This window comes from Geotrypetes seraphini, chromosome 8 (assembly GCF_902459505.1).
Source record: "Geotrypetes seraphini chromosome 8, aGeoSer1.1, whole genome shotgun sequence".
In the NCBI taxonomy this organism is placed as follows: domain Eukaryota; kingdom Metazoa; phylum Chordata; class Amphibia; order Gymnophiona; family Dermophiidae; genus Geotrypetes; species Geotrypetes seraphini.
Window position 1 is genome coordinate 189,708,807 of NC_047091.1, and position 23,834 is coordinate 189,732,640.

The following is a 23,834-nucleotide window of genomic DNA, read 5'->3' on the forward strand; positions in this document are numbered from 1 at the left end:
AGCACCCGTTAATGTAACGGGCTTAAAGACTAGTGCTTTGATAAAACATTAACCTATAGCGATAGCAACCAATACATGGATTAGCAACAAAGTTGAATAAGATTTTATTTTCATCTTGTGTTTAAGACGTTCTCTATCTTTACACTGAAATTTATTGGGGAAAGAAGTTCTGAGATGGAATGGATGCAAGTTTTCCTTGATGCTATCAGCAGGCCATATCGATCAATAAGCAAGCTGTTTATTTATATCAGTGTCTGAAAAATTGCATGTTTCTAGGAGCCATATCGGTAACTGGATAAAAACCCCTCACACAATTTTGTGGATTTTGAGACTTCAAAAGGGCAAAAAGAGAAACAAAAATAATGTTGCAAATACATAAGTTTTAGATGTAGTTAGGTCCTGGGATCTAGGTTGGGCCACTGTGGGAAACAGGATACTGGGCTTGATGGACCTTCAGTCAGTCCCAGTATGGCAATTCTTATGTTATGTCCTTTCTGTAAGGTCTCTAAAGCTTATGCACTAGAACATCTTTTCCTGTTGGGACTTTTAAGAGAGTTATTACCCAATAATACTTACATATCGTTAATATAGTCAAGTTTGCAGCTGTTTACAGAACAAGAGACCAACACCATTGCTTGACATTTACATCATTCAACTAAAGTCAGATTCAAACATATTTCTTAAATATAGCTTTTAAATATTTTCTAAAAGAAGCATAATTATCAAAACAAGGTTTTTCTAGTTCTTTGGAGCTTGAAAAGCAGAGTCTATCATGAATTGTAGGTTTCTCAAGCCTTTCACTGATGATTTAGACATAAAAGGACAATTACAGCATCTTCTATTTTTGATAATGGTTGTGAACTCCAAGTGAGATAAAAGATATTCTGGGCAATCGCCAGTTAGAACCTTCTATAAAATGCAAGAGAATTTAAATATGATCTCACCTCCAGAATGATCCAGACACAACCCATGAGAAACAACTTTACTGACTTCATCTGTTACTTGGTTCCAATTTCCTGGGATTGTCAATGGCTTGAATTTGTAAGTGACAAGAGGTCCCAGAGTCCCAAATTTGTGCTGCTTCCCCACATCGACAAAGGTAGAACAACCTTCTCATTTGTTGACACAACAGAAAGAACAGCTTGCCTCAAGGCCACTGCGCATGGAGATAGAGTCAACATTCAAGGAAGATTTTGAGCAGACCTTCTGAGCTCAGACACATCTTTCTGCATGGCTTAACTCAGTATGGTTATGGCCTGTGTCAAAAAACTTAACCATCTTGAGTGTATGTAATGTGGGCTGGGTCAGAACCCCGACTTCATATGCAGCTTTGTTTTCATTTTTTTTAAAAGCAGCTAGACAAGACTACCAGTTCCTTGAAACAATAAAAAACCATTTCTAAGAGAAGCAAGAGGAGAAACTCCTCACTAACGGGGAAGTTTTGTTTTTTTGCATCCATTCAGAGAAGCATAAACAAAACTGAGGAAGTTATTATGAATGTTGACTTAAGCTGAGCTCTGGGAAGGCTCTTCCAATTGGCATTGTCAGATTAATGAAAAGAAGACGGACATACTTCTTCAGCAGCTCACATTCTGTTATCAAGCCAGGGAATGGGAGCGGGAGGGTTTGATTTTTTTTTTTTTGCTGTGCCTCTGTTCTGCTATGCATAAGATGTTTTGGATTTGCTGACATTACCCTCCCCGATTTTGGAACGGGTTGGGATCTACCATTGTTCTGTATTATTTTGTATATTTCTATTTGTTATAAATAAAACAAAAAAGAAATAAAGGCTTAGAACCACTACGTTCCAGTGCTGTGCTGAAATTTTATTTTTTTCATTTGGGTGGTTAGGGATTGTACATTCAAAAGCAATGTTGGTATGCATCTAAGCCACTTTTCACATTCTTTTGTGGAAAATAAAGAAAGAGAGTTGAAAAGAAAAGACAGACACGTATCCAGAAATACAGCAGGTAGACAGTTTCTTACCTATGAATCATATTGTGAGAATGCAGGTAAGCCAATCCCATCAAGGCACCGTGGGTAATGGCCGCAATCTCCAGCTCCTGAAGAGGTTTCTTATGAACTGAGGAAAAAGCTCAAGCAATAAGTCGCACATTCCTGCTTCTGGACTAGCCATTCCTATCCACATACATTAATCTAGGCTGCCCCTTTAAAGTCTTAACCCCCTTTTTACCTATTCATTACTTGTTTGTGTTTTAATCCTATGTCTTGGTTTTCTTGAACAGACTGAGCAGGGACTGTTTCTTACGTGTTGTCTTTGTCCAGTAGTGCAATAGGAATAAGTAATAGCAGCAGCATTTCTAAGGATTTTAAAGGTGTCATTTATCCACTAAAGGAACAAGACCTCATAGAGACTCCTATATCCAAACCATTTATAAATACTTCTATATATCTTTCTATGTTAAAACACTTTTTAAATTTACTGCAATAGGTAGTTTCAAGTTCAAGTTTATTATATTTTGATTTTACACAATATCCAGTATTTCAATGCGTATTACATAACTGTAATGTACAATAAAAGCCAGGGATGACAAATAAAAATGAGACAAAATTATACAGACTAATCATTATGTTCTATTAATACAAACTGGAACAAGTAGGTAAAGGGGAGAAATACAATTTATACAATAAAATAAAAAAAAAGAAAAAAGAACATTGAAGGTTTGTACACAAGGATAGGGTCAATTAAGAAAGAATATAAAGAAAATAAATTGATAGAAAAAGCTTTAATTATGTTAAAATGTTTCAAGGAAAGAGGTAATGTTAAGAAGAGAGAAATAAGAAGATTAAGATTATAAAAGCACTTACTCATTTGATTCTATGGGGAATAAGTACTGTGTTTATTGGAATTATCTATCTATGTGTTGAATGCATCTTTATAAAGAATGCTTTTCAGACCGCGTTTGAATTTAACTAATGATGGTTCGTTACGTAGATAAATTGGTAAATTGTTCCACAGTTGGGGTGCTTGTACTGAAAATATGGTATTTCTATACTGCCTATCAAGGTTATCTATATATCACACTGAATTTAAATCACTATTCAGCCAAATATACATAATGTACAGGTATTCCATGACCAAATCAAATTGAGTATTAGACCTCAGCAGAGTTGTCGCTGGAGGTGGGGCTTGCTAGCAAACCGATTCACTTACCTCTCCTGCGATCCACTGCCAATCCGTGCATGCAAATGAGGGGAACTGCATGCAAAGTAGGTAGGGACGCAATTCACTAAACAAATTTACCGATCCGACTGGGCTGGCTGGGGACCAGCCGAAAATGTCTTTACGACTCTCCAGCTCCATTAAAAAGCTCTGCTCTCTGCTGCCCCGAATCTCTCCTGACCTTCCCTGCACTGCGAGCCACGGTTTTAACCCACAGGTTAAAACCACGGGCTCCCTGGCCTAAATGTAAAAAAGTTAAAATTTAAAAAAAGCACATGCATGCCCCCCCGCGCCGATGCCCCCCTCCCCCGCGATGTCTCCCAACATGCCAATGCCCCACAAAAGGCAGGAGGGATGCCAACAATTCCCTCCTGCCACATGAAACTCCTCCTCCTCACCGGTTGGCAGGCCGGGCCGACCTCCCTTCATTGTTTTGGCCAATCAGAGACTTCCCTAGACTCCTCCCTAAGGAAGTCCCTGATTGGTTGAGGTGTCCCAGGTCCCTCCAAAGGGAGGAGCCCGAGGCACTTCAGCCAATCAGGGCCTTAGGCCCCTCCCCATGCATCTGATGATGCATCGGGGTGTGGCCTAAGGCCGCACTTGTGGAGCAGGAGGGACTGAGCACTCCTGCTTCCAACGATCTACTAAGGTACAGGGAGGGGGTGGGCCTTGCCCAGTCAGCCGGCCGGCCGGCCTCGGAGGAGGCCTGGAGCAGGAGGGACTGAGCACCCCTCCTGCTCCCGAAGATATTGGTACGAGGAGCGAGTGGGCCCGGCGGGTGGGCTGTGCTGGTCAGGGAGGGGTGGGGTGTGTGCGGGTTCGGATGAGCATGGGTGGGAGGTGCGCGGCACAGGGGAGGCTTTTTTCTTTTTTTTAATAGGCCTGATATTTTGTGGCCTATTTAAAAAAAAAAAAACAGGCAGAGCCCTGACAGTAGTGACAGGAGGCGGCTTCTCTTGTCACTACTGTCAGGGCTCAATCCAATCCATGCAGTCAATTAGGGGCGTGCCTCCGATCGCCCCCATTTGCGTGCAGATGGTTGGCGAGTCAGTCAGCCTGCCTCCAATTGCACACGGATTGGATACGGATCGGAAGGTTAGTGAATCCTGGCCTTAATATACAATGTATGGACTGAAAATGAACCATTAAAATTGTAGGTGTAAATGTCTGAATGTCCTTCCTGTGGGGTAGGTTTCAAAGGGAAAGTATGCCTTTATATGCATACCTGATGATCACCCTCTATGCAACTCAAGTGTACTGAGAGAGCAACACAAAAGCAGCTGTTCTGGGTGTGGAAACATTTGAGCCAGTGCAACCAGATTTACAGATGTTAATGACACAAGCTCCTCAGCAATAGAATCTCAGAGCTTCCCTCGTACGATTGCATTGTTTTACTCAGTCACTTCTGACTATATTACTCTATCCAGAAGGGTGATGAAACAAAATTAGAATTTCAGTTCTTAGTATTTATTCATTCAATTTTCTTTACCTTTCTCCAAAGGGAGCTCAGAATAGTTTACATGAATTTATTCAGGTACTGAAGCATTTTTCCCTGCTTGTCCAGGTGGGCTCACAATCTATCTAATGTATCTGGGGCAATGGGGGGATTAAGTGACTTGCCCAGGGTCACAAGGAGCAGCGTGGGTTCCAACCCACAACCTTGGAGCACTGAGGCTTTAGCTTTAACCACTGTGCTACTCTCTCCCCACCCCCTTCTTGGCAATTTTTACTAAATTTTTAAGTGGTTAGATGCACTGGGATGGTTAAGTCTGCCACATAACCAAAGCACTGCACATTTACCAACATAGAAGCAAAACCTTATGTAGGTTCCTGCATCCCAAACATTTTATCATTATTACTGCTCCATAAACTAAACTTTCTGCAAGGCAAATGCAATTTATGCAGTGAAAATGGGACAAATATACATAGTCTGCCATTATTCTATTCCAGAATGATTTAAAAGAAAAAAAAAATACTGATGACAGATAAATGGTTAACCGAACCCTTTCTTCCTTCAAAGCATTCAGCCAAAGTGAGTGTCTTTCATGCTATACCCTTGAGAACTGGGTACAGAAGGAAGAAAACTACTTTTTGACATTTAAACCAGATAAAATCTAAATAAATTAAATTTTAAATTTTTCATGATTAGAATCAAGTAAAAAAATAGCGGACAATGTTCAAGTTACTCTACAACTACTTATTTCTAAAGCGCTGTACATTCCTACTACTGTACTTACTGCAAATTTATTTGAAGGATTTATATTCCGCTCTATCAGTAAATTTTTAGGCAGTTTACAGCATTACATACATAATAAAAGATGTGACATTACAAGGTCCACATGCGTAAAGAGTGCAGCACGTAGGAATAAAAGACGAGACATGTCGCAGACAGGACTATAGAATGCAGAGACTAATATTCAATCCAAATACAGTTTATATAATCTCTCCAAAAGAGAACTGAACACCCTGCAATAAGCACTGAACGCTGATACCATATGAAGGCCAACAAAAGAAAAAGCCTCAGTTATACAGGAGGGGAAAAAACCACCCAACCATCATAGGCAGAAACAACTTTCGTGGCTACTATATATATCTAGAGAAGTACAAAAAGAAAAACATGTGAATCAATCATATTTCTAATTCCACTGTGCAAAACTGTGCTAGCAGCAACTACAAATTGAAACTGTGCAGCCAGATTACTCAGCCATATCTAGGTAACAAATTTACTCAATTAATCCTTATGCAGATAGTTAGAGATAACTGGTTAAGACTGGCCGTTTGAAAATGCCTGGTTAAAGCTAAAGTTAACTTTAGGAGAGGTGCATTTTGACCATCCTGAACCAGTTAAAAGTGGATGATCAGAGAGCATTAATATAGGCAAAGCCTAGATAACCTTTAGCCATACTCATGCTGGCATCTCCCTCCCTCTTCTTCACTAAACCCAGCTAAATTTTAGTCAATGTGTTATTTGGTTAACATTCAACTGGCAAAAAAAATCACAAGAAATTTAAGTCAGGGTATAACTCTATCTGAATATTAACCCTTCAAGGCCTTAAAATAACAATGCAAAATCAAACCAATTTCTTACCTTCTAATAAATCTGAAGCGGATCCTAAGCAGTATTCCATCACTAACTGCAACAAGTCATAAAAACAAACGATTATTACAATAATCTCTATCTCTCTCCCACTGACTAGATAAGCCCATCCCTCTTTGCACATATCTGTGTTCTCAGTACAAATTGCACTGACAGACTAAAAAAACACCAATAGGAGAGTGAACAGACCACCCCCCTTTTTAAAATAAATTAAACCAAGGTAGTCGTCCTCCTTTGCATTATTTGTGGGTCCAAATTCAGGTGGACTTAGGTTAAGTATTTCATAGCACTGTAGCTGAGCAAGTGTATTGGAACCACAAGAGTGCATGTTTTGTATTTTTTTAGATAGATTTCACACTTAAAACTTTCTAACAAGTCTAGGATGAATATTCTCTGTGGCCTAATTACTACTTCTGTGCTACTAAACTTGAATAATACCCGTCTTATAGTCAAAGCTGCAACTCCAATGACTGTTTTGACACACTGTTTGAGATCATTGATTCAACGTTTCTGTATACTTCAAATATATACTACTTCACAGACACAAACTTCCATAAGAAGGTGAAGAAAACCAATGTCAATTTTTGTGCTATATTTTCCTTGCAAACGACCCTGGTTGTTACTTACCCAGGCAGTATGCTCTTTAAGGTAGCACCCCTTAAATTCTATGGTATTAGGGTGTCTGAGTTGACGCAAAAACTTCACTTCTTTCATAATGTCCTGCCATTTCTGTTGGCAATCAAAGAAGAAATGAAATTATATTTCATATTTACTTCAAATATTGTATGCTACCAAGCAATATACTCAAATTTCCAACAGCAAAGACTAGAGGATACATTTTTAACATTTTAATGTTATCTTTTATTCCACAGATTATGTATAATAAATTTTATTGAACAAGAAAATAGAAATACATATAACTTTTCAATGGGTAATTAAACTCTGGAATTCATCAGAGAATATGATAAAAGCAGTTAGCTTATTAAGGTTAAAAAAGAGAGATACATAAGTTCCTACAAGAAAAGTCTGTAAACCACTTTTAAGATGGACTTGGGAAAATCCACTGCTTATTCCTAGACTAAGGAATTGTTATCTGGATGGGAACATCTTGAAGTAGGCAAAACTGAAAGGAACTATTGTAAGGCAACAAGCCATTTTGTAAGGAAAGAAGGTCACTTTGGTTCTGAAAAATAGTAGCTGAAAAGGTAAAGAAAAAGAGGTTAGCTCTCATTAATTAAAAAAGATCACAAAGAAAGAAAGACAGACAAAACTATCTGGAAAAGTTAAGAGAGGCTAGTTGAGCAGTCAGGAAAGCAAGATGGAAATGGAAGTAAAAATAGCGAACATGGTAAAATGGGAGAGGACAAGACATTTTTTTAGCTATATTAGTGATGGGAAGAACTACAAAAGTGGCATTGTGAGACTCAAAGGTGAAGGGGAGAATTATATAGAATCTGATAAAAATAAAGCTGAATTGCTTAAACATTTCTGTTCTGTGCTCACATCTGAAGCGCCAGGAGTGGGACTACAGAACACAAAACGCAAATAGGGCTGGAGATGTGGTAGATCCTGATCGATTTGCAGAGGATTGTGTTTATGAGGTGCTAGTTAAATTAAAGATTGACAAAGTAATGGGGCTGGATGGCTTACATCCAAAGGTACTGAAGGAGTTTAGAGAAGTTCTGGCGGCTCTGCTGGCTGACTTTTTTAATGCTTCTCTAGAGTTTGGAGTGGTACCGGAGGACTGGAGAGGGGCAGAAGAAATAGCCAGTCAGATGAATGAGATGGAATTGAGAGACAATAAGTAGTAGTGTTTAGAGTTGATAAACTTTTGAAAAGTGAGGACTGTGAGGGCAAACTAAAAGATAACTAGGAGGGGCCAAGAGAAGAGGGAACATGATTGGATGATCTCAGAGATATTGAGGCTGACAGAGGTGCAGAAAATGACTGGAGTGTGGTAATCTTGAGCAAGTGCATCAGTGGAGGGACTAATTTAGCTGGCTGCTGACTGATTAAATCACTTGGTCGAGACTACCCACTAGTACTCAGCAGTACTTTATTGATTCATTCATTCATTTATTTAGCCCCTCCTCCCAAAGGAGCCCAGAATGGGTTACAAAATTACATTCATAGTATAGACAGGATGGCTTGAGTGAAAAGTACATACTTGGCAGACATAGCTTAATTAATATTGCAGCTTTCACAGTATTGATATAACATAACATGCATAGTGTCGTTAATTTTGCAGTATTCTCAGTACTGACAAAACATAACAAAAAGGAGAGTATATGGATGATGGTCAACGTTTGGGTTCCAGTGGGTAGCACAGATAAGATTTACTGGGAATAACATTTGAATTTTGTATGTGGTACAGTTTGGTTATGCTTGGAGTGTTTAATAAGATTGTTTAAGTATTATTTTGGTGGCATTTGAGTTACTGTGGTAGTCTATTTGTTGTACAGGAGATGCCTTTGAATTCCATTTAGCCAGGAGTGGAGGCATCCATCATTAAGGAGCTTAACCCATTAGGAGCTAGATTCACAAAGCAAACTGATCGTGTACCGATCGGTTTGCAACCCCTTAATGAGCAAATTTCTCTCCGGCCTGATTCACTTACCTCTCCTGCGATCCGCTTCAAATCCGTGCATGCAAATGAGGAGAAACGCATGCAAATTGGACAGCGACACGAATCATCAACCAAAAATTTAAAGCTGACTGGGCTGGCCGATCAACCCAAGAAGCGACTGCTGGAGACCAGTTGAAAATATCTTTCCGATTCTCCAGCTCCATAAGCCCTACTCTCTGCCCTGCTCTCCGCAGCCCTGCTTGTCCCCAGGTTTCTCCTGCCCTTCCCCAAATCTCTCCTGCACTTGCCCGCACTGTGAGTCTATGGTTTTAACCCGCGGGTTTAAACCACGGGCTCACTGGGCTAAAAAGTTAAAAAAATATATTTTAAAAAGTGCTCAGAGCGCATTTCAGCTATCACTTTCTTAAATGAATTGCTTCTCCCGCATACTGCACAGCCCCTTTCCTCAGTTCTGTGTATACTTAATTGTCCGCAAAGAGGAGAAGCATAGTCTGGGACCCGGCTTTTGGCAGAGGCAGATCAGCCTGCGTGGGTTTTGGAGACGTGCCTCTCCGAAATCAAGCCAGCAAATTATGGTTTTGGCGCACAGCCCCGTTATTATTAGGCTGGGAAATGTGAACACATAGTTATTCCAAAAAAATAAACCGGGGGGGAGGATAATAATTTGCAAAAAGTCTCCCATTCATTGGGAAATGGTGCACATGTTATTTTCACTTTGCTTCTTTTCCAAACTATCCCACTTTTCGAAATCACACAAATTTTCCTCACGATCGCCTATTCAAAAAAGGAAAAAAAAACAACAAAAAATCTATGCCGGGCACGGAGGTCCAGCACATGCATCTACAGATGGTCTGCGCTTGTGCTGGGATCGCTGTTGAGCGATCCGGGCAGGCACATGGAGGCATTTCTCTGATCGCCCCCATCTGCATATTGTTGCTTTGAGAATTCATCGGACCTGCCCAGATCGTGAATCTAGCCCTAGATTAGAATTCACAGCTAGCTATGTTGGGGGTGTTCCAGGGTGGAGTCGGCAACTTAGCCACTTAAATGCCGATATTCATCTCTCAAGGGACCAGTTTAGCATATAATTAGGCAGCCTGCAGAGAGTATCGCCTATACCTAATCGATTTCATTTACTCTGTTTCTCTCTCCCTTGGCTACTTTTCCTCTCCTCACTTCAGGCATTAATGCATACACAATCGGTGTTCTCATTACATTTTAGTGTTTATTGACTTCTTCCTCTCCATACTGTTTATAACACAACTCATGCACATCAGTTTATTGTATATCAGTCAGCATCAGCAAGATGTTATCTCACCGATTTGCCAAACTTCATTCCGTATTATTTAACAATTTTTTTCAATTTTTTTGACCGATAAGCCCCGAGTCCAGGAAGAAGGCCGGTTGATATGTGTTTTGCCTTACTCTAAAGCCTCAGGGGTTTTGATTTCACTGATGAAACAACACTGGCACATATTAAGCCTGCATGAGGGTTTTTCAGAGCTTCCCTTATTTTCATATCGTAGGGGTAAGACAATTGGTCAGGCTCTAAGAAAACCGGATAGTAAAGTGGAGAGAGATATATCTATTGGTCATACCAAATGCCATCAATGTCAGTGGTGTAGCCTAGCACTGGAGGGCCCCCAATGGACTGACCCTCAATCAGGTTATATGGTGAGGGCTAGGGCGGACACTACCTGTAAGACAGCTAGGGTTGTGTACATAATAGTCTGCCCATGTGATCTTGTGTATGTGGGACAAACTAAGAGGGCTATTAACATATGCCTAAATGAGCACAAGTCACGTATTAATACCGGGGCTGTACAAGCCCCCATAGTCCAACATTGGATTGATAAGGGTCATGGCATTCAACATCTTAAATGGAGAGATATTGATTGTATAAATCAAAAATAATTAGAAGGTGATTGGGAGGGCAGACTTAATGTATCAGAGCAACGTTGGACCTATCGTTTGAATACAGTGGTCCCGAATGGATTGAATAATGAGCTCGAGTGGGCTTCACTACTATAGAAGTTGGCTCCGGGGGCCAACCATCTTTATCATCCTTGAAATTAAAATAAAATAAAATATATTCATATATATCACATATATATAATAAGTTTCTATCATTCGTTCTGACGTCAGACATTGATGTCCCTGTATGTTTGGGACGTTGATGTCTGGAGAACGTATAAATCAGCTGATTAAGAGCGTGACCGCCATTTCGTTTCTGACGCAATGGTTGGAGAAAGCAGTTTGAATGGTAAGAGTAATCTAGAGCACTACTGCAGAAATGTTTAAAATATGTTAATATAATATATGTTAGATAATGATATTATGGAGACTTAGATGTGCTTTATATTTATTTAGGGAGAGGGAGCCTTGATAAAGCCCTTTGAATTATACGGGCGAAACATGTTGGTGAACGGTGTTTCTACCCTTCCGATTAGCGTCGAATCTACAAGCTAAGTACTTTTAGCATATATTTAAAAAATTTCACAAAAATATTTATAATATATACACAGTGGAACGTATACTGGGTCCGATGACGAATGGCAGCATAAAGCCCCGCACAATGAGATGGTTTGAATGTGTGGTGGCCCGCTGAGGACCTGAAAAAAATTGTTAAATAATACGGAATGAAGTTTGGCAAATCGGTGAGATAACATCTTGCTGATGCTGACTGATATATGATAGGTTTACATTACATCAGTTTATTGTGGCATAGAGACTGTTCAGCTTTAATTTTTATTTTTCGGCTTTCTGCCTCTTTAAATTCACAACCGCTTTTGACCCCGCACCTTTACCCCCACACTTACGTTCCCCTTCCTATTTCAGTGTCCATTAGACACGGGCACAGTTCTTAAGCCTTTTGGCATGATTTTGTACTGTGGAAGACGCCATCCTGGAAAGTTTTTTGATCCTTATTTTTAGCTCTGGTTTTGCCCATGTCGATCTACCTCTTCCTCCACTCATATACTCCCGATTTAGTGTGTTTTACTTTGTTTTACAGTTCCAGCTGAGTTGCTGTTATAATTACAAATTATTCAGTCCATTCTGTCATTAAGGTACTCTAATTGGAGTGTCTGCATGATCTGCATGGTTTTTCTGTACGGGGCTCCAGCACTTTTCGTCTGGCTTGTGTTTTATCATGGTGACTTCTATTCTACGTTTTAACATTTGGTTTTTATTATATCTTAAGTATTGTCCTCTTTTACCACTTACATTTCTGTGGCTTTTTCAACATATCACATATTCCGTTTTTACCACATTCACATTGCTTTGTCTTTTTTCAGCTTTACTCATATCTTATTTAAGTTGGTTGTTCTCCCTTTTGTATTTTGTTATAAACTATCTACTTTCCATGTAGTCCTCTTATCATCATTTCTGACATGACAAGCATTACTTGTTTTACCTTTGTTTTTATTAATTGCCCATTTTATGTTATCCTTGGTTCTCATTCCACTTTCACAGTCATTCTATAATTATATTTGTTTTTTACTTTAGCTCTTTATTAGTCTTTTTATTCTATTTCATACCTCGTTGCTTATTACTATTTTTATGAATAACTATCGTGTATGCATTTCACATTAAGTATGTATTTACACAATTTTTACAGTTATTTTATCTTACGTATTTTAATGTTCTGTCCATTTTTATACATTGTTTTTGCACATTATTCATTGGTTATTTTTAATATTATTGTTCTTATTTTATGAACTGTGTTTATTTTCTTGTCAGTGATCTCACACTCCCCTGAAGAAGGCATCCTCTGAACCTAGGTGGGACATTTTAGAAGACCTTTCTTATAAAGATAGATCCTCAATTACAGACTTGTGACTTTCTCAGAAAGACTGGTCAACCATAGACTTGTCTTTTTAAGATTTGTATTAAGAAAGTAACTCTTGGGTTGATTTACGACATCTCATTTGCCTCATTTTGTTTGTTTGCATTTGTGTATTTTGAGGCAAATGTCTTCTCCTGCTTTGCTTGTTCTCCTGTATAAAATAAACCCACCAGCATGTTTGAAAAAAAAACAAAACAACAAACATCCAGTTTGGCAGGAAAATTTAATCGAAAAATTCAATAGGATGAATCAAATGGAAATTTTTTCCTGAATCAGGCAGCTAAGAGAGCGAATAGAATGCTTGGTATAATCAAAAAGGGTATTACAGCCAGAACGAAAGAAGTTATGCTGCCGTTGTATCGGGCGATGGTGCGCCCGCATTTGGAGTACTGCGTCTAATATTGGTAGCCGTACCTTAAGAAGGATATGGCATTAGTCGAGAGGGTTCAGAGGAGAGCGACACGTCTGATAAAAGGTATGGAAAACCTGTCATATTCTGAGAGATTGGAGAAGCTGGGTCTCTTTTCCCTGGAGAAGAGGAGACTTAGAGGAGATATGATAGAGACTTATAGGATCATGAAGGGCACAGAGAGAGTAGAGAGGGACAGATTCTTCAAACTTTCGAAAAATAAGAGAACAAGAGGGCATCCGGAAAAGTTGAAAGGGGACAGATTCAAAATGAATGCTAGGAAGTTCTTCTTTACCCAACGTGTGGTGGACACCTGGAATGCGCTTCCAGAGGACGTAATAGGGCAGAGTACGGTACTGGGGTTCAAGAAATGATTGGACAAATTCCTACTGGAAAAGGGGATAGAGGGGTATAGATAGAAGATTACTGCACAGGTCCTGGACCTGTTGGGCCACCGCGTGAGCAGACTGCTGGGCACGATAGACCTCAGGTCTGACCCAGCGGAGGCATTGCTTATGTTCTTATGTTCACTATCCCACACACATACACACAATCATTGATTTTAATTAACAAAATCTTGGGGGCTGCAGACCAGTGGTCTTAAAGTTATTGAAGGGGGAAGTTGTCAAGTTAATGTTTCACTAGGATGCCAACTGCTCTTATATACAGAAGGAAAAAAACAATCCAAACTATAGCTACACTCTGTTAGACCCTCTTCCTGGATAACGACTCCTAATATGGAACCTGTGTGTCTAAAACATTGAAATGCTTCGCTCATCTTGTGGCAAAAGCCAGAAAGAGAGAGAAGAGATAGATACCTGAAATCAGGAGAGGCATGGAATGTCAAATGACTACAGAAATAATCTATGAAGTTGCTACTAACATTGTACATTTAAACAAAAAAAACTCTAAGAAAAAACTGCCAAAATGTCATATAACAAAGCAAAAAGGCATTGACAGTACCCAGTATTTGATCCTCAAAGAACATTCACAGGACCAGAAGAGAATAATAAATTAATTAATAAATGTGAGACACCTCAGTACGGGCCTAGGTGTATATCGAGTGACCCCGGGCATAAACTCATAGGTGACCAGCACCAGATTTTGAACCTAAATAAGCTTTGCCCCGTACATCATTTGGTCTCAATTATCATAAATAATTAATATGCATAAACGGTCAGTGAAAAATAAAGGAACAGAAAAAGCAGCTCACAAAGCCCCACCCATAAAGCGCCTTCTTCAAAAAGTGCCTTCATCAAAAGTGCAAAGTGCCAAGATGAAAGAAATATATGTGTATATATAAAAAGTTACTTATCATTCAAAAATTCATCTGTAGAAAAATTTATGTCTAAATGCCAATACTAAAAAATCCCAAATCACAGTTTATAGTTCATTCAATAAATTCCTCTAAATCCCAACGGATGGTTGTCCCGATTCAAATCGTAATTCAGTGTCCCAACAATGATAATCACAATTAATAGACTAAACTGAGTCCCAACGAGTAGTTGTCTCGGCTCAACAGAGCTCCGTTTCACATACTTCTTCAGGAGTTGAAACATCCAGTTAAATACCAGTCGGAAACACATCTTGGGAAGAACATCTTCAGAATTAGCAAGGGCTCCAACCTTCGGCAAAATAACGCCAAACTTTGTTACTGAAGCTATGGCGGCCGAGGCTTTTCCAGATGCCCTGAAAATCCCGTGAGAGCAGCGTACTGTAAGACCTAAAGACGTCAACAAGGCAAATGCCAAAAATGAAAATATAAAATGAAAAAGAAGAAGCAATTATTAAGTAGAAAATCACTTATCCACATTTTCATTAAGACCAAGAGGAGAATAAGCTTTGAGATAGAAAATCAAGAAATTTTCTCTCTTCAAGAAATGGGAATTTTTATTGCCACTGAAGGAAGGAGATTTATTCTAGAACACACCATCCAAAACCATGATGGTATTGAATGTTATGCGAGACCATAGAAGCTATTTGCTTGGCTGTCTTTAGGTAGCTGTGGTATTCAATCTTGTCTTAATAGCCTGAGACGTGCAGCCCATATGTATCAACTTACAGGGGCATGAGATTACATAAATTACAAAAGTAGAAATGCAAGAAGTAAGAGAATGTAATTTGTATGACCTCCCCGTGCTAGGATGGACCCATTCAGTTCCTGTGACAAAGGTCTCACAAAATGAATTGCGATTTGATCTGAATTATGATTATCATTGTTAGGACACTGAATTACACTGAATGGATTGCAATTTGAATCGGGACAACCATCTGTTGGGATTTAGATGAATTTATTGAATGAACTATAAACTGTGAGTTGGGATTTTTTAGTATTGGCATTTATACAATAATTTTTCTACAGATGAATTTTTGAATGATAAATAACTTTTTATATATACATATATATTTCTTTCATCTTGGCACTTTGCATTGCACTTTTTGATAAAGGCACTTTATGGGCAGGGCTTTGTGAGCCGCTTTTTCTGTCCCTTTATTTTTTTCTCAGAATTTTTCACTGACTGTTTATGCATATCAATTATTTATGATAATTGACACCAAATGATGTACGGGCAGAGCTTATTTAGGTTCAAAACCTGGTGCGGTCACCTATGAGTGGCCTGGGGCCAAAAAGCCACTTGATAAACACCTAGGCCCGTACTGAGGTATCTCACATTTATTAATTATATTACATTACATTAGTGATTTCTATTCTGCCAATACCTTGCGGTTCAAGGCCGATTACAAAAGAAGTTATCTGGCCATTTCCAGAGGAATTGAAGAGAAGAGCGAATTGCTTCAGAGAACTGGGATGAGTCTTGTGGTGTTAGTTGGTCTTCAAGGATGTCTTGAATAGGATGGTTTTTATTTCTTTTCTAAATGATTTGTAGTCTGGAGTCGTTATCAGTAAATTGTAGAGTTGGTAGTCTAGTTTTGCTGCTTGAGTGGCTAGAAGGCCATCGTACGGTTTTTTTCGTTTGACGTCTCTGGGGGATGCGTGAAAGGTTTGTGTGTTCTCCTGTGTCTGGTTGAGGTAGTTTGGATTAGGCGGTTGTTTAGGTAGGCTGGGCTATCTCCATTTATGGCTTTAAATAGTAGGCAGTAGAATTTGAATTGCACTCTTGCTTGTATTGGGAGCCAGTGTGAGTTGAGGTATGCTGCCGTGATGTGATCATGTTTCCTCAGGGAATAGATAAGTCTTAGCGCTGTGTTTTGAACTGTTTGTAGTTGTTTTATCATGGTTGTGGGGCAGGGGAGATAGAGTATGTTGAAGTAGTAATTTATTATTCTCTTTTGGTCCCGTGAATGTTCTTTGAGAATCAAATACTGGGTACTGTCAATGCCTTTTTGTTTTGTTATTGTACATGTAAAACAGAATCAGAGAAAATATTTTTTTACTCAGCATAAAAAATAGGTTCTGGAGCTCGCTGCCAGTAGATTTAGTACGACTAGCAGTTGAGAGTGTGGCGCAGTGGTTAATGCTACTGCCTCAGCACCCTTGTGACCCTGGGCAAGTCACTTAATCCCCCCATTGCCCGAGATACATTAGATAGATTGTGAGAGGGAAAACTGCTTGAGGACCTGAATAAATGCATGTAAACCGTTCTGAGCTCCCCTGAGAGAACAGTATAATAAATAATAATCATTCTTGTATTCCGCAATACCTTGTGGTTTTATGCAGAACACAATTAAGAAAACCAGCACATTTTGGAGAATTACAGTCAACATTAATGGCAAAAGAGAAATAAATTACAATGAATATCTAATAACTTCTCTAAACCCCAATACAAAAATGTTAATATCAATTAGCGGTAGTGGCATTCTAACAGTTTGACAAACAAACATGAAACATACTACTAATTGATTGATTATAGAGGTAAGTTTTAAGAATTATCCTAAATTGTAGGATTAATGGGTTTAAAAAAAAAAGTTTTGGAAACATTCCTGGAGGAAAGTCCATACACCATTACTGGGGTAGATTTGGGGGGTCAGTACTTTTTGAGATCCTGCCAGGTGTTTGTTAATTGGATTACCACCATTAGAAGAACCAGGATTCTTGGCTTGATGGAACTTTGGTCAGATCCAGTGTGGCTGTTCTTATGTCCTTAAGCTCCATCCTCCAGCAACAATCAATTAAGTTCTGATTTGACTTATTTTTATTGCCATGGGTAAGTCATGAGTGAGAAAATACTCTATCAGCCATTATCGAGAGAGCAAAAACAAAACAGAAACCTTTTGGGTCCTACCTCATTTGTCTGCTTTCCATTATAAGACATTTTCTTAACCGCCACAACCTCATTAGTGCTTGCATTTGTAGCCTATGAAAGAGAAAAACCAGCAATCAACATGCCATCATCACATTTATTCTCAGTTTTAGTAAATCAAAGTAAATGCAAACAAATTTTCTTTAAAAACAATTCCTGAAAGTAGCACTACTAGAAATGGGAAATCCATTCAACTGCCAATTAAATGTAAAGAGACCAACAGGCAAAAGAAAAGATGAGCTCCTAAAGTTAAGAATTTAAAAAGAGATTATGTTCTTACCTTGACAATATTTTTTCAAGTACATAGGGAGAGTATGCTGAACCATAGGGTAATCCCAACACAAAAAGAGGAACATCTCCACAAGAATCAGTACAAGATGCTTTATTGTTCAAATTCAAGAGACTCAATATGAACGTGTTTTGGATAAACGGCCTGCTTCAGGAGTCTTTAAGGAGAGCGGTTTCTCTCCTATCCAGTCTGCCAGGGGCTTGATGTAGAGGATAATTAGCTGTGATGGGAGCTGCAACTGAGATTTTCTGGTATATAAACCAATCTCAGATTGCACACATTGCATCAGCAGAGGAGACCTCAAAAGTCAACTTGTTAGGAGGAGCACAGGAACGGATAGAACTAAGTTGACTTGAGGACTCTGCCAAGTTGAATGGCATCAAGCAGACCTGAAGTGGAATACCCTTGAGGTTGAGGATCGCTAAGCATCCTTGCTGCACTTCAGGGAGATAAAGCCACGCTTCCTAATATCCTTCACCAACTTCTCCAAGTCACCACCAAAGAGTAAGGGGGCTCCCTAAAGACAGCTGACTAAAAACATCTTGGAAGCTGCATCCTCCCCCAGTGGTGAAGCCACAACCAGCGACGATGACCCTCATGCCACCACTGAGCGGGAAGCCAGATGAACCAGATCATTTAGGACATCAGCCCAGAAGGCCCAACCTGGACACCAGGCAAGTTGTCTTCAGGGACTCTTGCAACCAACAACGTGGAGCTACAGAAATGTCACAAATAGCAGCTTGAAAGCTGGGGCCTCCACTGAATAGGCCAGGTGGAACTACTGCTCCATAAACTATTCATGGTACTCCCTTAAGGGCCGAGCCCGCTTGGACAGGTACAATGGTGACTTTTCTAAACACGGTAACCAGAATGTCCACCTTTGAGAAGGTCCAACAGTTCTTCTCCTCCTCAGCAAAGGCAGAGATGAGCAAGAGCCCTGGTGATCCAAGAGAACCATCCAAGCAGATGAGGGCCTTTTGGAGTCAAAAATACTTTGGGGTTCCCATGATTCTCCAACTTTGGGGCTCCCATGACCTTGTCTACGAGTTGAGACAGCAAATCATGAGAAAAAGGGCCAGAACCCAAGAGATTGTTCCTTCACAGCATCCTGACAGGGATGGTCCTTGGAACCGAAGTCCATAGGTGATTGGGAGCCCAAGAGGACATTCATGTCCTCCTCCACTCCCTCTAAAGAACTTGGACCCCCTGGAATGACCAGATCTGTTCTACAGCGTTGAGACTCTAAAATGGGCCCCCTTTCAATGCGCTCAGGGCAAGAGGATGAAGGTTAGGGTAAAGGTAAGGGCATAGTCACAAGAGAGGACCTGTATAGGGCCTGCTTAACCATCTGGATCAAGCTCTAGAGCCAAGAAACCACCAGGCCCCTATGGACTCCATTGCAGAGGGACCCAGTATGGACAGGAATGAAAAAGTCAGTCACAGGCATTTATCCTCCCAGTCAGAGTATTAAGAGAGAAGAGAGGATTCCAACTGCCAATGTGTCTGTAAGATCGAAATATATCCATTCGAGCAGAAGTGTGTGTGTGGGGGGGAAGGGCGTAGCTGCATGACAGACTGAAAGAGTCAATTTTTACACACTATAAAAATAATTTATCCCTGCTCAGATTCTGGCTCTGAAGGCCGCAGAGCATGTGCCATGAGCATGCCCTTCTACATGGCATATGCATGCAGCTGTCTGACTGCCTCAGCCAACCTCGGCCCAGGGCTCTGGCATCCCTGATTCTCTCTGGGTTTGCCTAAAGGTAAACTCCCTACTTAGTTCTTTACTACAGCATTAGCCCCTGACAAAGGGCATAAAATAGCCAGGACGATTGGGGGGGGAGGGGGTTGTATATGCTGCCAAAGCAAGCATTTTTTGAAAGCCTGGGAGCTGCGAGGGGGGGGAGGGGAGGAGAGAGTAGTGCACCGAAACAGGGTAAATGAAAGGGGTGGGGCTGATTCAAAATTTGACGACACTCTCGAGCCATAAAATCCCAGCATGGCATAGCTCTAAGTCAGAGCACGCTCTGGAGAATTAAACTGCTCCGAGACCAGAACGCACATATCAGAGTACTAGGGGAAGGTAGAAGTATACACCACAAAGCCAGGAGGAAGAATTGGCCAGAGCCAGCTGAGTAACCAAATAGGCCTCCTGTAAAAATTTAGGAAGGTCTGGCAAATTCAAATAGGTGCAGATTCCCCAAACCCCAGAGGGATCCACAGATCCAGCACACACAGTCTCTAGTGTCCGATCTCCCGTCCCAGAAAGCACTGTACTTGTAAATAACAAGGGTCAGTAAGTAAATCATCCGCATCCGGTTCCCCCCGATCAGGGTACGGCAGCACAAGCATAGTGGCAGGGTGAGTCCAGGAAATGTCCAAAGGAGTAACATCAATGAGAGACACCGTGTAGGCGGATTGGGATTGTGTAGGGGGAGAACACCGTGGTCTGAAATCCAGAGCACAAAAATTTCCAAAAATGTTGAAAAGGTCACTTGAAGGAAGCTAAACTGAGCTTTTCTCAGGCTGCGCAGGGTCCGCAGCCTGGCAGAAGAAATTACCAGCTGTGCTGAGCCCTGAAACCCATGAAAGCCGCCCCGCTGGCTAGCTGAACATTTGGTCACTTACTTCAGCAGAGGAGAGGCTAAACTGGATGCTGCAGCCCCCCCCCCAGGCTGCGCCACTCGACACATGGCACAAAAACATTCTTAAAAGCATAAAAATTGCACAATTCTAGCAAGAATCCACAAGCGGAGAGCCCAAGGACTCCATCCCAGCAAGTTTCCAGGCAAAATTTGCAGTTTTGAAGAAGAAAGGAACTTTAGAAAATAAAATCACTAAAAATCCAAGATGGTCGCCGTCATAAAATTCACACCAAAATCATGATATTTTTCACATTTCCCAAACTCAAAATACGATGATTTTAGGATTTTTCAGGAGGGGGAACATAGAGGGACAATCAGAAACACTCAAACCCCACTTTTCACACCTCCCCTGATGTCTCTCACAGGCTGTCAGCTCGTGTTGTGAGCTGAGAGAATCAGAAGTGATACAAGTCTGCTTTCAGCTCACTCACAGTAGCTGGATGAGAATAATTAGTGCCAAAATGCTGGGAATTCTCCAACAAAGCTGATCTTCGGGCTATACCTCCACCTTTGCGGACCATTGAATACACACCGGAAAAGGCAGAGAGGCACAACGATGCAGCTGGCACCCTGCGAGACATCGAGTCTCCTAAGGGTGCTTAACAGCCTGCGCTTGACCCCTGATTAACAGAAGGTGAGATCACCTCAGGGACAGCCCTGAGCTCCAGAGAAAACTATGCAGTCTGGTCAATAGGTATCCAGTGGGATTGGCCTGTCGGCTACAGACCGAAGTCTGTGAATTTTCAAGCAGCCAGAGCTTTAAAATTGCTCTAAGCACTAATTTACCCAAAAAGGGGACAAATTTACATTGAATTGAAACAATAAAATGGGGAGAGCAGAACACGCAGAACTACATCCATGCATGCACAAGGAAAAACTGTAGAGGGTGAAGTACGATAGAAGCCAAGTGAAAAATCCGGCGTGGATTCCTTCTACAACCATGCAACGAAATGGAAATAACTCTGTCTCGAATGTCTCACCTATTGCACTGGAAATGGCTCTTTACCTGCTGCCCATCAGCCAACCCAAACCCTTCCTGCTCTAGATTACAGCCTGATATTTCTAACAGTTTCTAGCAGTATGGCCCCTTACACTATGGAGTTCTCTCCCACTAAAATTAAGTCAAGAGGACTCATAACAAGTTCCATCTTTTTTCCTTAACACAACAGCAGGTGATGCCCAGGGACTCTTCTACTCTTCTTCAAAATACCTTTATTGACTAGTTCTAAGACATGTTGTTTGAACTGAGTATAAAGATGAGGTGAAATACGTCGATATGGCAATTTAAATGGAACCAAATCCGTATAGCCAACATCATTATTATTTACAGAGAATAATAATGTGAACTAATGTGACTGTCGCAATGCTATTAACATTAGAGTCAACGGACTGGAAACTAAATTTACCTTGTGTGTCTTTTGTTTACTCAATTGTGCAACTCCTCCCTATCCCCTTGTGCTATCCCTAACCCTAGTCGGTGTCTTCATTTTATGTATTTTTAATGCTTGTTTTGTGACAGTTTTGGTGATGTTAAGTTTCTTACTGTGAGCTGCCTTAAACATAAATCTTTACTTATACTAGTATTTAAGCCCGTTACATTAACGGGTGCTAGAATAGATGTGTGTAGTCTGTTTTTCTTTCTTTCTCTCTGCTTGGCCGCTTTCTGTCTGTCTGTCTTTCTTTCTGTCTCTCTCTTTCCTTGGCTGTCCACCACCACCCCTGGTGTCCAGCATCACCCATTCCTTGCTTCCCCAGTCCAGTAGCAGACCTTCTCCCTTCCTTTTACCTCCCCCCATTATCTAACAGCACCTCTTCCCTGCTCCCCCTGTCCAGCAATAGGCCTTCTCCCTTCCTTTTACCTCCCCCCCTGTCTAACAGCACCTTTTCCCTGCTCCCCCTGTCTAGCAATAGGCCTTCTCCCTTCCTTTTACTTTCCCCACCCTGTCTAACAGCACCTCTTCCCTACTTCCCTTGTCCAGCAGCAGGCCTCCCTTCCTGTTATCTTCCCCCAAGGAACCGCCGGGCCTCTTACACTGCGTCACAATGCTCTATTCTCAAGACTACAGGATTACTGACTTTTTAAGCCAGCTCAAATTTGAATAAAGTGTTGAAATGCAGTCACTACTGCATAGTTTGTGCTCCTTGACAAGGTAAGTCTGAAAGGCAACCAAAGAGAAGATATACTGTAGTATAGCATAATCCTTAGCTTGAATTGGCAAAAAACCCTCTGGATCCACCCTTTTATGAGGGGGTGAAGCATATGGACGTCGGCATGTCCCCCGGCTCTGTGCGCCCCCACCCCTCCCTGCACCCCTCCCTGTGCCGCCCAGTATCCCAACTACAGAGGGTACCACAGCCTTGGCTTGGACCCTGCGTCGGTATCCCCAGCCTGGCTCTCCCCCTATAGCGCTTCCTGGGAGGAGTGGGGCCACACGAACTACAGCGCGGGAGCGGCCGCTCTCAACCCGTCCCCGCCAGATCAAGGCAGTTAACACTAGGTGCTTAAAACTTCCCTATCTGTTCAAAAAGGTCACAATCTTACTAAAGCACTATATTAAACATTTATTAACATACTAACATATGAACTGATTGGTGAGGTAGTTGGGCAGTAGACCGTACAGAGCTTTGTAGAAGAGACATCCGAATTTGAAAAGTATATCGAATTAATTTAAATAAAGAAACCTAGTGATCAGACTCCATGAACTGGAAGCTCAAATAAACAGGTGAAATTTTAAGAAAAGCCCCACTTACAAAATAGACAGCTCCAAAACTTCCATGTCCAATTTCATGTAAGTCAACAAAAAGCTCCTCAGGGTCTTCCTTACAGAACAGGTCCGTTATTTCTGAGTCTTTTGGCACCCCTCTACGCATGTTTGATGCTATTACAACCTTCTTGTTCTTTAAGTTTCCAGTCAGTTTTGGCCCTCATCGAAAAATGTCTGGCTTAAAGTTCAGCACCTGAAAGCAAGTGAAATTCAGCATCAGATGTAGAGACATTTTCAGAAATTCAAGCATGCTTGTTTCTAAAAAGATATATTTCCTCATATTATGGTGGCCTTCAAAATGTTACCATGTGATCATAAAATCTCCCTAAGCAGCAAATGTCTCTCTTTCCATTTCAGTTTCTAAACTATTAAAAGAACAATCCCACTAACCAAGTGGCACCTATAGTTGTGAACACATACACTTAAAGACACGCAGATAGGATGCTGCAAAAAAATCGCAATTGAACATTAAGGGTAGCAATTAAGTTCGTAAGGCTAACAAATGGGAGATAGGCATTTTTATTTGTGTCTGCTGCAGAACAGATGTAACTAAGCCTCTAGGTTTGCCCACTTTAGAAGGGAAAGGATAGATGGACACCAGCCTCAAACACTTACTTAAGTGGCCACTCCTAAAATTAAGCTCTTAAATCTGTTTGAACAGATATAATCCTAACTTTAAGCAAAGCCTAATGATTAGAACAATGAGCTTTCCAAATGACATCTCTTGTTGCTTCACTTTATCTCCCACA

At 40.7% G+C, this 23,834-nt stretch overlaps 1 protein-coding gene across 6 annotated transcripts in view; it reads right to left on the reverse strand.

Annotated features, from left to right (window-relative positions):
* TAOK3 (TAO kinase 3) overlaps positions 1–23,834 on the reverse strand; it is a 236,064-nt gene that overhangs the window by 167,586 nt on the left and 44,644 nt on the right. For all 6 annotated transcript variants that reach the window (XM_033957286.1, XM_033957284.1, XM_033957283.1 and 3 more), the window contains 5 exons: positions 23,072–23,278; positions 17,369–17,440; positions 6,909–7,010; positions 6,273–6,318; positions 1,987–2,083 (listed from right to left, as the gene is read on the reverse strand). In XM_033957286.1, the coding sequence (XP_033813177.1) occupies positions 1,987–2,083; positions 6,273–6,318; positions 6,909–7,010; positions 17,369–17,440; positions 23,072–23,191 (437 nt within the window). In that variant the 5' untranslated portion in view covers positions 23,192–23,278. The remainder of the gene's footprint in view (positions 1–1,986; positions 2,084–6,272; positions 6,319–6,908; positions 7,011–17,368; positions 17,441–23,071; positions 23,279–23,834) is intronic.